Source organism: Neophocaena asiaeorientalis, unplaced genomic scaffold (genome assembly GCF_003031525.2).
Source record: "Neophocaena asiaeorientalis asiaeorientalis breed wild unplaced genomic scaffold, Neophocaena_asiaeorientalis_V1.1 scaffold65, whole genome shotgun sequence".
Classification (NCBI taxonomy): domain Eukaryota; kingdom Metazoa; phylum Chordata; class Mammalia; order Artiodactyla; family Phocoenidae; genus Neophocaena; species Neophocaena asiaeorientalis.
In genome coordinates this window covers 2329453-2342135 of record NW_020173215.1, presented here as the reverse complement: position 1 = coordinate 2342135, position 12683 = coordinate 2329453, and the positions used below count along the sequence as shown (strand labels likewise).

The 12683-nt window shown below is 34.8% G+C and overlaps 1 protein-coding gene across 1 annotated transcript in view; it reads right to left on the bottom strand.

Moving 5' to 3' along the window:
* Window positions 1-12683, bottom strand: part of AFG2A (AAA ATPase AFG2A) — a 331993-nt gene that overhangs the window by 59643 nt on the left and 259667 nt on the right. Inside the window, exon 15 of the mRNA XM_024745165.1 lies at window positions 3995-4159. Coding sequence (XP_024600933.1) covers window positions 3995-4159 — 165 coding nt within the window. The remainder of the gene's footprint in view (window positions 1-3994; window positions 4160-12683) is intronic.

Below are 12683 nucleotides of genomic sequence, written 5' to 3'. Positions count from 1 at the left end.
CAAAACAACAAAAAAAAAAAAAAAAAAAGATCAAAACTAATTTTGGCTTTCAAACATTGTTGTGCCATTTTAATTCTGAGAGAAGAAAAACAGATGAGAGAGATCTTATATTTTATGTGAAGCTAAATTTAATCTATCTTAAACTTCCTATCGATTAATTTTGAGACTTTAAAAAGATAATATTTTTCCTCAAACAATAAGGCACCTGTGTGAATTACTTAAATATTCAGACCAAACCCTCCACCCAAAACAAAAATTGTGGAACAAACCTGTCTTGTCCAAATTGAAAAGCCTAGAACTACTAAGATACGGCTCTGGAATAAATGTCTATGATGTTGTAATAATATACTGATTATAACTAGGACCACAGAAAGATACCCTTCCCTCACCTAAGCAATATGGGACATAAAAATGTAAACTGAGGGACAGTATTTTCTGCTACTTTCTCTGTGACTATTTTTAGAAAATCTGATATAAAAATCAATCAGGAATGAATTTACTTATATTTCAGACTGAATTAGGCATGTACTACGTAAGAACTAGTAAGCTGGTACAATAATTCCTGGCACCAAGTGAGTTTTTACCTTTCAGCCAGACAGGACCTCATTGGCTTTGCTTTTTGTTTTGCACTTCTGTGTTACTACCATGAATTATTTCAAGGTGAGAAAGGCATATTTATACCTTGCTAACTACTCTTCCACTTCACTCAACTCAAGTGAAAGATTTATGGTTTCTTTTCCTGCCTACTTCCTGTAAACTGATATATCATATACAGCCCTTGGTCTCACACCAAAAACTAAATTCTAGAAATGCTGGAGCAGTCAGTTAGCAGTAACTGTATGTTCATTTTAACTTAGTGGATGGTCATGCCACAGAGATGCTCATAAAGATTATTGTTTCAGACAGGACTTTAAAGGTGAACGCACTTTAACTGCTTCTCAAGCTACTTTCTACATGGATTTTCCACCCCAGTGGAATTTAAAATTTTAAAGGGGGAAAATCAAACATACATAGTTACTAGTTGAAAAAAGCAGTGAGTAGATTTGATATTTATTTTGGTTGTTGTTATTAGCTATGACTACATGATATACTAAATCCAATTCCACATGTAAGTATACCTACAAGACTCTCTGAGTACCACTAATGATCTGTTATGTGTTAACCTCTTTGGTTTTTACAGAAGACAGATAAAAAATAATAGCAAGCAAAACAGAATGTGGAGTCCCAGCCTGCTGGATAATTCAGAATGAAAAGAATCTACAGCTTCTTACTTAAGAAAGTATTAATTTCCCAGTACAGACCCATATCAGTGGTATTCAGAAGACATTTCTGTGTTGAGGAATATATAGTCCAAATTTTTCTTAAGATATACATGTAGAAAAGCTGCACAAATAGTTTAATGGAATTTTATTCTGTAAATAGAAACAGCCTAAGTAAAGAGTTGCTAAGGACAGAAAAAATATTTATTTATTTGCCATACTTAAATTTTTCATATTTTCACAGAGGTCTTGCTATTCTTGTTGAGAGTATACTTTTACTATTAAGGGCGGACTGGCTGTCACTTCTATGGTTTTATGAGAGAATCTTTGTAGACTGAGATAATTTTCCCAAATCTTAAAAGATAATAATAAAATCTCTCTGCCAAGTCTTTTGTATTTCAGAGTGCTTACACGATATCTTAACCTCATTTTTATGATCTCTATGAGAAAACAGTAGGGCAAGTTGTATACCACTTCCATTTGATAGGGTAAAGCAATCAAAGTTCAGAGATGTGTATAACTGCGTGGAAGCTGCTGTATCAAAAAGCCCCTAGACTGGCTGAATGGATACAAAAACAAGACCCGTATATATGCTGTCTACAAGAGACCCACTTCAGACCTAGGGACACATACAGACTGAAAGTGAGGGAATGGAAAAAGATATTCCATGCAAATGGAAATCAAAAGAAAGCTGGAGTAGCAATTTTCATATCAGACGAAACAGACTTTAAAACAAACACTATTACAAAAGACAAAGAAGGACACTACAAAATGATCAAGGGATCAATCCAAGAAGAAGATATAAAAATTGTAAATATTTATGCACCCAACATAGGAGCACCTCAATACATAAGGCAAATACTAACAGCCATAAAAGGGGAAACTGACAGTAACACAATCATAGTAGGGGACTTTAACACCCCACTTTCACCAATGCACGGATCACCCAAAATGAAAATAAATAAGGAAACACAAGTTTTAAATGAGACATTAAACAAGATGGACTTAATTGATATTTATAGGACATTCCATCCAAAAACAACAGAATACACACTCTTCTCAAGAGCTCATGGAACATTCTCCAGGATAGATCATATCTTGGGTCACAAATCAAGCCTTGGTAAATTTAAGAAAATCAAAATCATATCAAGTATCTTTTCAGACTACAACGCTATGAGACTAGATATCAATTACAGGAAAAAAAATCTGTAAGAAATACAAACACATGGAGGCTAAGCAACACACTACATAATAACCAAGAGGTCACTGAAGAAATCAAAGAGGAAGTCATCTGCCATAGAAACAAATGACAATGAAAACACAATGACCCAAAACCTATGGCATGCAGCAAAAGCAGTTCTTCTCAGGCAGCTCAATTTCAAAAAAACAAACAACCCAATCCAAAAATGGGCAGAAGACCTAAATAGACATTTCTCCAAAGAAGATATATAGATTGCCAACGAACACATGAAAGAATGCTCAACACCATTAATCATTAGAGAAACGCAAATCAAAACTACAATGAGATATCATCTCACACTGGTTAGAATGGCCATCATGAAAAAATCTACAAACAATAAATGCTGGAGAGAGTGTGAAGAAAAGGGAACCCTCTTGCACTGTTGGTGGGAATGTAAACTGATACAGTCACTATGGAGAACAGTATGGAGGTTCCTTAAAAAACTAAAAATAGAACTACCACCCAACCCAGCAATCCCACTACTGGGCATATACCCTGAGAAAACCATAATTCAAAAAGAGTCACGTACCAAAATGTTCATTGCAGCTCTATTTACAATAGCCAGGACATGGAAGCAACCTACGTGTCCATCAACAGATGAATGGATAAAGAAGATGTGGCACATATAAACAATGGAATATGACTCAGGCATAAAAAGGAACGAAACTGAGTTATTTGTAGTGAGGTGGATGGACTGTCATACAGAGTGAAGTCATACAGGCTGTCATACAGAGTGAAGTAAGTCAGAAAGAGAAAATCAAATACCGTACGCTAACACATGTATATGGAATCTAAAGAAAAAAATAAAGAAAAAAAATGGTCAGAAGAACCTAGGGGCAAGATGGGAATAAAGATGCAGACCTACTAGAGAATGGACTTGAGGATACGGGGAGGGAGAAGGGTAAGGTAGGACAAAGTGAGAGAGTGGCATGGACATATATACACTACCAAACATAAGGTAGATAGCTAGTGGGAAGCAGCCGCATAGCACAGGGAGATCAGCTCGGTGCTTTGTGACCACCTGGAGGGGTGGGATAGGGAGGGTGGGAGGGAGGGAGATGTAAGAGGTAAGAGATATGGGGACATATGTATATGTATTACTGATTCACTTTGTTATAAAGCAGAAACTAACACACCATTGTAAAGCAATTATATTCCAATAAAGATGTTAAAATAAACAAACAAACAAAAAACAGAAACAAAGAGCCCCCAAAAAAGAATCTTCTACTTCTAGTCCAGTGTTCTCTCCACTATATTATGCTGCTTCTCTGAAGACTACATTTTGAGAAATAGATAAGCCAGGTAAAAACAATTTAAATATAATAGAGGCCAGGTAAAATGCAATTTAATTTAGTCAATGCAGTATATTTCCTGTTTTAAGATTACTTAATACACAGTTATTTAAAACAGCTGGCATCAAGCAATCTTTTCCTTGCTAATGACCCCAAAGCACTGCTTTCTTCCCACCAAGGTATTTTAAGGGGAACTATCTTACCTCTGCTCCTGAATATGTATCTGTTTGGAGGATGAGTTCATTCAGATCAACATCATTACTGATTGGCATAGAGTGAAACTGCAAGTTAAATATTTCCCTTCTTGTTTCTGCATCTGGTAAAGGCACGTAGATGATTCTATCAATTCTTCCAGGCCGCATCAAGGCCTATAAAGAAGAAGGGGCAACAAAGGTTAACCAAGCTCAGAATTGATATTCCATATGAAGGAACCCAAGGAAAGAGGATGCCCAGAATCTCATGAATATCTCACTATTATCATAATTAGTAAATAAAACAAGTACTAGAGATTCTAAAGTCTATTTCAAAGATTCAAACAAACAAACAATGTCAGAGTACTTTTGAAAATAGAGAAACAGGATTTCTGAAAGGCTTTTTGCTCCTCAGCAACTGTCAGGTCAGTAAAAGACGACTATTGTCTTTTAAGGAAATGTGTATATGACTTGCATTCATCATATCAAAAGGTTTTTTTTGGTAACTTCCTGCAATAACTCTTCAAATATGGGTTAAGCTGTTTTCAGAGAGCCCACAAAATAACATAGCTCAGATCAAAGAATACTTCTAGAGCTGATGGCAGTCAAATGCACTTCCCTAATATTTTATCGAAGGTGAATGCCTGAACTATCTTAGAGCTAATGAAGTCATCTATTCAGAAAAAACTATTGAGCGGTACTATACACCAGGGTTTGTTCTTGGTACTAGGAAACAGCACGAATAAGATAGATAAGTGTAAAATTGACTATAGCGAGAGTTACACATCTGTGAATATACTAATAACCTTTGAATTCTATATTTTAAGTGGATGAATTTTATGGTATGTAAATTATATCTCCATAAAGCTATTAAGAGAGATATGGGTCAAAAGTGTGCACGTATCTGTGTGTGCTTTGAGGGGATGGGACAGCTTTTAGTTGGGGTAGTCAGAGAAAGCCTCTTTGAGGAGGTAACTTATGCAGATATCCAAAGGAGACACCCATACAAAGATCTGGGAAAGAGCATTCAAGGTAAAAGAAACCTCAAGTACAAAGGCACAGATGACTGACATGTTCCAGAGACAGAAAAAACCCACTGTGGTAGAAACAGTGAATAAAGTGAAAAGACGTAGGAAATGAGGTTAGAGAGATAGTCACAGGCAGATTATGAGGTCTTAAACAACATGGTGAAGAGTCTGGGCTGCATTCTATTTGCAATGAGAAGCCACTGGAAGGTTTTAAGTAGGCAGGTGAAATGGTAAGGTTTACAAGCAAAGATCATTCTTGTGGGACAAAAAAAGGTCTAATAAGAGTCCAGTAAGGAAAGAAAAGAGAAGATGAGGTAGAAAAAAATATTTGAAGAAGAGGCTGTAAATTCCCCCAAATTGGTAAACAACCATAAATTCACAAAATCAAGAAGCTCAGTGAATTTCAAACAAAATAAATGCAAAGAAAACCATACATGAACACATTATAGTCAAACTGCTGAAAACCAAAGATAAAATCTTAAATGCTGCCAGAGTGAATACAGGGAACAATGATTTGAATCACCAATGACTCTCAATTAAAAAACAATGGAGGGCAGAAACCAGTAGAACAACATCTTTAAAGTGTTGAAAGAATAAAAATGTCACCCCAGAATTCTATTCCCAGTGAAAGTACTCTTCAATAACAAAGGAAAAATAAAGTCATTTTTAGATAAAAGAAAACCAAGGAAATCTGTTTCCAGTAGATCTGCATTACAGAAAATGCTAAAGGAAGTTCTTTAGGTTGAAGGGAAATGACATGAGATGGAAAATTGAATCTTCAGGAAGAAATCGAAAGGATTAGAAATGATATACCCCCAAAATGTAGACTCCTTCCATCTCCAAAAAAATTACTCTTCTTGCTGGCATAATCAGAAACAGCACTCCTTGAATATTTAGGAGATACTCACTTATAAACAGTGAAAAACAGCACATTTCTATATGTGTACTTATGAATATGAAGTATCCAGAAAGAAGGTGTGATAGAATACAGAAAGTAAGGAAGATAAGAATTAGACATGAACCTCTTTTAATTATAAAAACTAAAACAACAACAACAACAACAAACCTCCAAATCCTGAAAATGTAGCTGGGCCATACATTAAACATTACAGAAAAAACAAACATTGAAACCTCATATGGTTGCTCTGTGGGACTTAGTTCTTAGGGAACTGGTGCAAAAAATGATCATATTCTGTGAGTAATAAACTGTCCTCTGTCTCTGACTCAGGAGTCTCAAGTCTTTTGCCAGATTCTATGAAATTGTGGCAGACTAACTTGTTAGCTTTCAAATAGGGTAAAGTCTCGGAACCTTCATATTTCTTAATACATATGTTCCTAATAATGGAGCCTCAACATATATAAAGCAAAAATTGACAGGTTTAAAAAGATAAATATATATAATTCCACAATCATAATAGGAGATTTTAACATTCCTCTCTTAGCATTGATGGAACTAGAAAACATATCAGTAAGACAGAGAGGATCTAACAAGACCATCAATCATCTTGACCTAATTGGTATTTATTCATAGGGCGCTATGCCCAACAACTGCAGAACACATATTCTTTTCAAGTACACTTGGTATATTCACCAAGACAGCCCATATGATAAGCCATAAAACAAAACTCAACAAATTCAAAAGGACTGAAATCATACAGAGTAGAACTCTATGAGAAGAGTAAGTTAGACATGAATAAAAATAGGACATAGAGGAAAACTCCAAACACACTGGAAATTAAACAACATACTTCTAAATAAACCATGGGTCAAAGAAGATATCACAAAGGAAATGAGAAAATGTTTCAAGTTGAATGATAATGAAAATCTTACGTATGAAGATTTGTGGAATATAGTTAAAGCAGTGCTTAGAGGCAATTTTATAACTTTAAATGCTTATAGTAGGAAAGAAATCTAAATGCAATGACCTAAGTTTCAAGAGTAAGTACAGGAAGGAAATAATGAACATGAGAGCAGAAATCAATGAAATGGGAAACAAACAAGAGAGAAAATCAAAGGCAAGTGTAGTTTTCTACAAAGATTTAAAAAATTGATTAAATTCTAGCTAGACTGAACAAGGATAGAGAGAACAAATCATCAACATCAGAAATGAAAGAAGGGTTATCACTACAGATCCTAAAGACAGTAAATGGATAATAATAGAATATTATAAACAACTTTATGATGATAAAAAGAAACAAATTTCTTGAAAAATGCAGGTACAAAATGGACACAGAATGAAACAGAAAATCAGAATAGCCCTACATTTATTTTTAAAAATGAAACTGAACTCATCAAAAAATTGAATCCACTGTAACCAACCTTTCCACTAACACATTATTGACCAGGGGATTTTTGCAGAAACTAACGCCTGTGGCTGTTAATATGTCTCCGGTCAAAAATGTGTTAAGAAAAATCCAAGCCCATATGATTTCCCTTCTGAATTTTACCAAAGAAGAAATAACATCAAAATTATACAATCACTTTAGAATACAGAGACAGGAACATGTCTCAACTTGTTTTATAAAGCCAGCATAATACTAACTCCAAAACCTGACAAAGATACTACAAAAATTGAAAATTACAGATTAATGACACCTTCATAAATATAGACCTAAAAATCCTTTAAAAACATTGGCAAATAGAATCTAACAATATATAAAATGGATAAATCATCATAACCAAGTAAGAATTATCCCTGGAATACAAGGTTAGTTTAATACTCAAAATCCAATGAATATAATTCACCACAGTAAACAGAATAAAGGAGAAAAACAATATGATCATTTAATATGTGCAGAAAAAACAAATGACAAAGTTTAAGATCTACTCAAAATAAGAAAACTCTCAGCAAACTAGGAACAGAAGGGAACTTCTTCACTATAATAAATGGTATTACAAAAACCTACAGGTAGGGCTTCCCTTGTGGCACAGCAGTTGAGAATCCACCTGCCAATGCAGGGGACATGGGTTCGATCCCTGGTCCGGGAAGATCCCACATGTCACGGAACAACTAAGCCCGTGAGCCACAACTACTGAGCCTGCGTGCTGCAACTACTGAAGTCTGTGTGCCTAGAGCCTGTGCTCCACAACAAGAGAAGCCATCGTAGTGAGAAGCCCGTGTACTTCAATGAAGAGTAGCCCTGCTCGCCGCAACTAGAGAAAGCCTGCACACAGCAACGAAGACCCAATACAGCCAAAAATAAATAAATAAAAGTAAAATAAAATAAAAAAACCTACAGGTAACATCATAATTGTCAAAATATTTAATGTTTTATACCTAAGATCAAGAACAAGGTAAAAAACACCACTTTCACCAAACATTATAATAGAGATACTAGCCTTTGCAATAAGGTGAAACCAGAGTAGGGAGGGTATGGGGGGAAGAAAGTATAGAACTTGGAAGAGTAAAAAGTAAAACTATCCTCATTTTTAAGAATTATCCCTGGAATGCAAGGTTAGTTTAACACTCAAAATCCAATGAATATAATTCACCACAGTAAACAGAATAAAGGAGAAAAACAATATGATCATTTAATATGTGCAGAAAAAACAAATGACAAAGTTTAAGATCTACTCAAAATAAGAAAACTCTCAGCAAACTAGGAACAGAAGGGAACTTCTTCACTATAATAAATGGTATTACAAAAACCTACAGGTAGGGCTTCCCTTGTGGCACAGCAGTTGAGAATCCACCTGCCAATGCAGGGGACATGGGTTCGATCCCTGGTCCGGGAAGATCCCACATGTCACGGAACAACTAAGCCCGTGAGCCACAACTACTGAGCCTGCGTGCTGCAACTACTGAAGTCTGTGTGCCTAGAGCCTGTGCTCCACAACAAGAGAAGCCATCGTAGTGAGAAGCCCGTGTACTTCAATGAAGAGTAGCCCTGCTCGCCGCAACTAGAGAAAGCCTGCACACAGCAACGAAGACCCAATACAGCCAAAAATAAATAAATAAAAGTAAAATAAAATAAAAAAACCTACAGGTAACATCATAATTGTCAAAATATTTAATGTTTTATACCTAAGATCAAGAACAAGGTAAAAAACACCACTTTCACCAAACATTATAATAGAGATACTAGCCTTTGCAATAAGGTGAAACCAGAGTAGGGAGGGTATGGGGGGAAGAAAGTATAGAACTTGGAAGAGTAAAAAGTAAAACTATCCTCATTTGTAGATAACATGAGAGTTTATATAAAACTCCTACAGAATCTACAAAACAACTAATAGCAAGATTACAGGATACAAGTTTAATATTAGAAAAAATGTATTAAGCAGCAAACTAACTAGAAAATGAAGTTTAAAAAATCCAATTTATGGAAATATATAAAAAATATAAAAGACAGGAATAAAATTAACAAAAGAATGCTTCACTGAAAACTACAGAGCACTGTTGAGAGAAATTAAACAAGACCTATTTAAACAGAGAGATATACCATGTTCATTGGAAGACTCAGAATTATGAAGATATTCTTTCTTTCCAAATTTATCTATAGACTCAATGCAATTCCAATCAAAATTACACAAAGGCTTTTTAAAAAAGTGACAAACTGATTATAAAATTTATATGGAAATACAAATGACTGAGAATAGTGAAAGCAACCTAAAAAAAGAACAAAGTTGAAGGACTTACCTGACTTCAAAACTTACAATGCTAATAGAGAAACAAGATAATGTGATAAGGTCTAGAAGACAGAAATAAAAGATTAATAGAACAGAATAAGGAATTCATATTGATTTTTATTATTAATGCATTCAATGAGGAAAGGAAAGTATTTTAAGAAATGATGCTCAACAACTAGATACTCATATTTTAAAAATGAACATTGACCCCTACCTCACCCTATATACTCAAAAATTAACTTGAGATGGATCATAAAACTCAGTGTAAGAGCTAAAACTACAAACTTCTAGAAGTATAAATGAAAAAAATTGATAAACTGGTCTTTATAAAAATAAACGCTTCTTCTCTTCTAAAGATACCTTTAAGAAGATAAAAAGGCAAGCCACAGACTGGGATAAAATATTCACAATAGTTATATCTGACAAAAAACTTGTATCCAAATATAAAAAGAACCCTTAAAATTCAGTGATAAGAAAATAAACAACCCAATAGAAAGTGGGCAACAAATCTGAACAGATTCAGATACAAGAAGCTATAGGGTTGGCAAGTAAATGTTGAGTAAAAAGCTGCTCAGGGGCTTCCCTGGTGGTGCAGTGGTTAAGAATCTGCCTGCCAATGTAGGGGACATGGGTTCGAGCCCTGGTCTGGGAAGATCCCACTTGCCGCGGAGCAACTAAGCCCGTGAGGCACAACTACTGAGCCTGCAGGTCTAGAGCCTGTGCTCTGTAACAAGAGAAGCCACTACAATGAGAAGACCGCGCACCGCGATGAAGAGTAGCCCCCTCTCGCCACAACTAGAGAAAGCCCACACACAGAAACGAAAACCCAACACAGCCAAAAATAAATAAATAAATAAATAAATTTTAAAAAAAGCTGCTCAGAATCATTGGTCATCAGATCAATGCAAATTTAAGCCACAATGAGGTATCATTACCTTCTCATAACAATGACTAAAACTAAAGACACTGACAACACCAAAGACTGAATAAGGATATGGAGAAACTAGAACTTTTACACTCTTAATGGGAACATAAAACAGTACAACTACTTTGGAAAACTGGCAGTTTCTTAGAAAGTTCCCCACCATAACAACCCAGCTACTCTACTACTAGGTATTTATCCGAGAGGAACAAAAACGTATAGACATGCAGATCTGTACATAGATGTTCATAGCAGCTTTATTCAGAACAGCCCCAAGCTGTAAATAATCCAAATGTCTACCATTTCATGAATGAACAAAATATGTATTTATATATAATAGAATACCACTCGGCAATAAAAAAGAAAAACTACTGATACACTCAATAACATGCACAAGTCTCAAAATCATTGTGCTGAGTTAAAGAAACCAGACATTGAAAAATACATACTATAAATTCCACTTATATAAGATACTTAAAAATTCAATGTAATCTATACAAAAAGCAGACAAGTGGTTGTTTGGAGCCTAGGGTAGAGGGAAAGATGGATTGCCAAGGAGCAAAAGGAACCTTTTAGGTTGACTGAAATGTTCTATTACATCTGGATTGCAGAGGTCGCTTCACAGGTTCACATATAGTATATATGTAAATTAGCTGAATTGTACACTTTAAGTTGATGCAGTTTATTGTGTGTAAATTATAACTAAATAAAGTTGATTAAACTTGCATTTGTTAGGTTCTCAGTATTATACATCAGTAAACTTAAGGGCATTAGAGATGTTTTCAGATCTTCTCTATCTAAAAAGATTATCTTCTTGGACTCTCTCTCCCTCTTTTTCTTTAATTACCTTATATTTATGTTTAGAGTTCCAAACAGAACGTTAAAACTCATGGAGTCCATACCATATATCTTATACAGGTGTCCCATAAAATGCTTGGGTAAATGTTAGCAGATATAATGAAAAAAAGGATTTTCTTGTTAAAATAAGTTAGGGAAACACTGGGTAGAAACAAAATTAAACAGGTTTCTATATGCAGGAATTTTTGGAGCCGATACTAATGGGTATGAAAAATCTCCAAGAGAGAGCTGCAGTAGCAGATAGAAATTCTATCCCACATTCTAATCACAGAACATCTCAAAAGCTAACATTACATTTCCACTTTGAAAAATGCTGCTGTATACTTTTTGCACATAGCACAATACCTAGAACATGCTGAGCGTTTATCAAATATCTATTAATTCTTAAGTCATGTACAAATTAGCCAGCAAAAAGCCAATTAACAAATGCATAGTAAATACAGTGCCTTTGTTTAAAAATGAATGCTTTAATTATTTTCAGATTATTCCCCACACCTAACATTAGTTCATTAGGTAGAAATGATGCAAGATCATCTTCCTCGAAATGTACTTTATCATAGAATTCAAAACTGCATTTCAATCATGGGGATCACTTCTTCCCTACCTAAAACAAATAAATACAGGATTTAGGAAATTAGGATGATACCAGTAAACATATTTTTTCAAATTATTAAAAATATTATCTAAGATGAATAACATTAATATTTATATAGCTCTTAAGAATCTATAAAGCAATTTTCACATAGTGTATTTCATTTAATATGACTCTACATTCTGTGAATTAGATATACCCCCGTTAATAAAAAGAAGATGAGGCCCAGGATCATGCAATAAATGACAGAAATTGAACTGAAATCAGGAGGTCTCTGAATATTGAATCATACCTTTTTTACTTTACTATCTTGCCAGTACAATATGATACTCAGTATCAATGGACAAAGAAAAAAAAATTCTTGTTCTGAAATATGACACAGGTAACACAATAAATTTAAATATTTCTTTCATCAAAAAAATTATTACACAGCTACTCTGTGCCAGGCTCTGTTTTAGCTGCTGGGGATACAGCTGCGAATGGCTTGATTAGTTTTTTAAAGTTGAGGTTATCCTTTTCACCTTTCTGGGAAAACTAGTCATTCTAGGCTATTTTAAAATTTCCTTTCTAATAGCTGCAAGAACAACACAGCAAAGGATATAGAGCGCACACATCATCTAAGTCACTGGAACAACACTCAGCATGCATCTGTGCCCCTCCCCCCCGCAGCCAGCC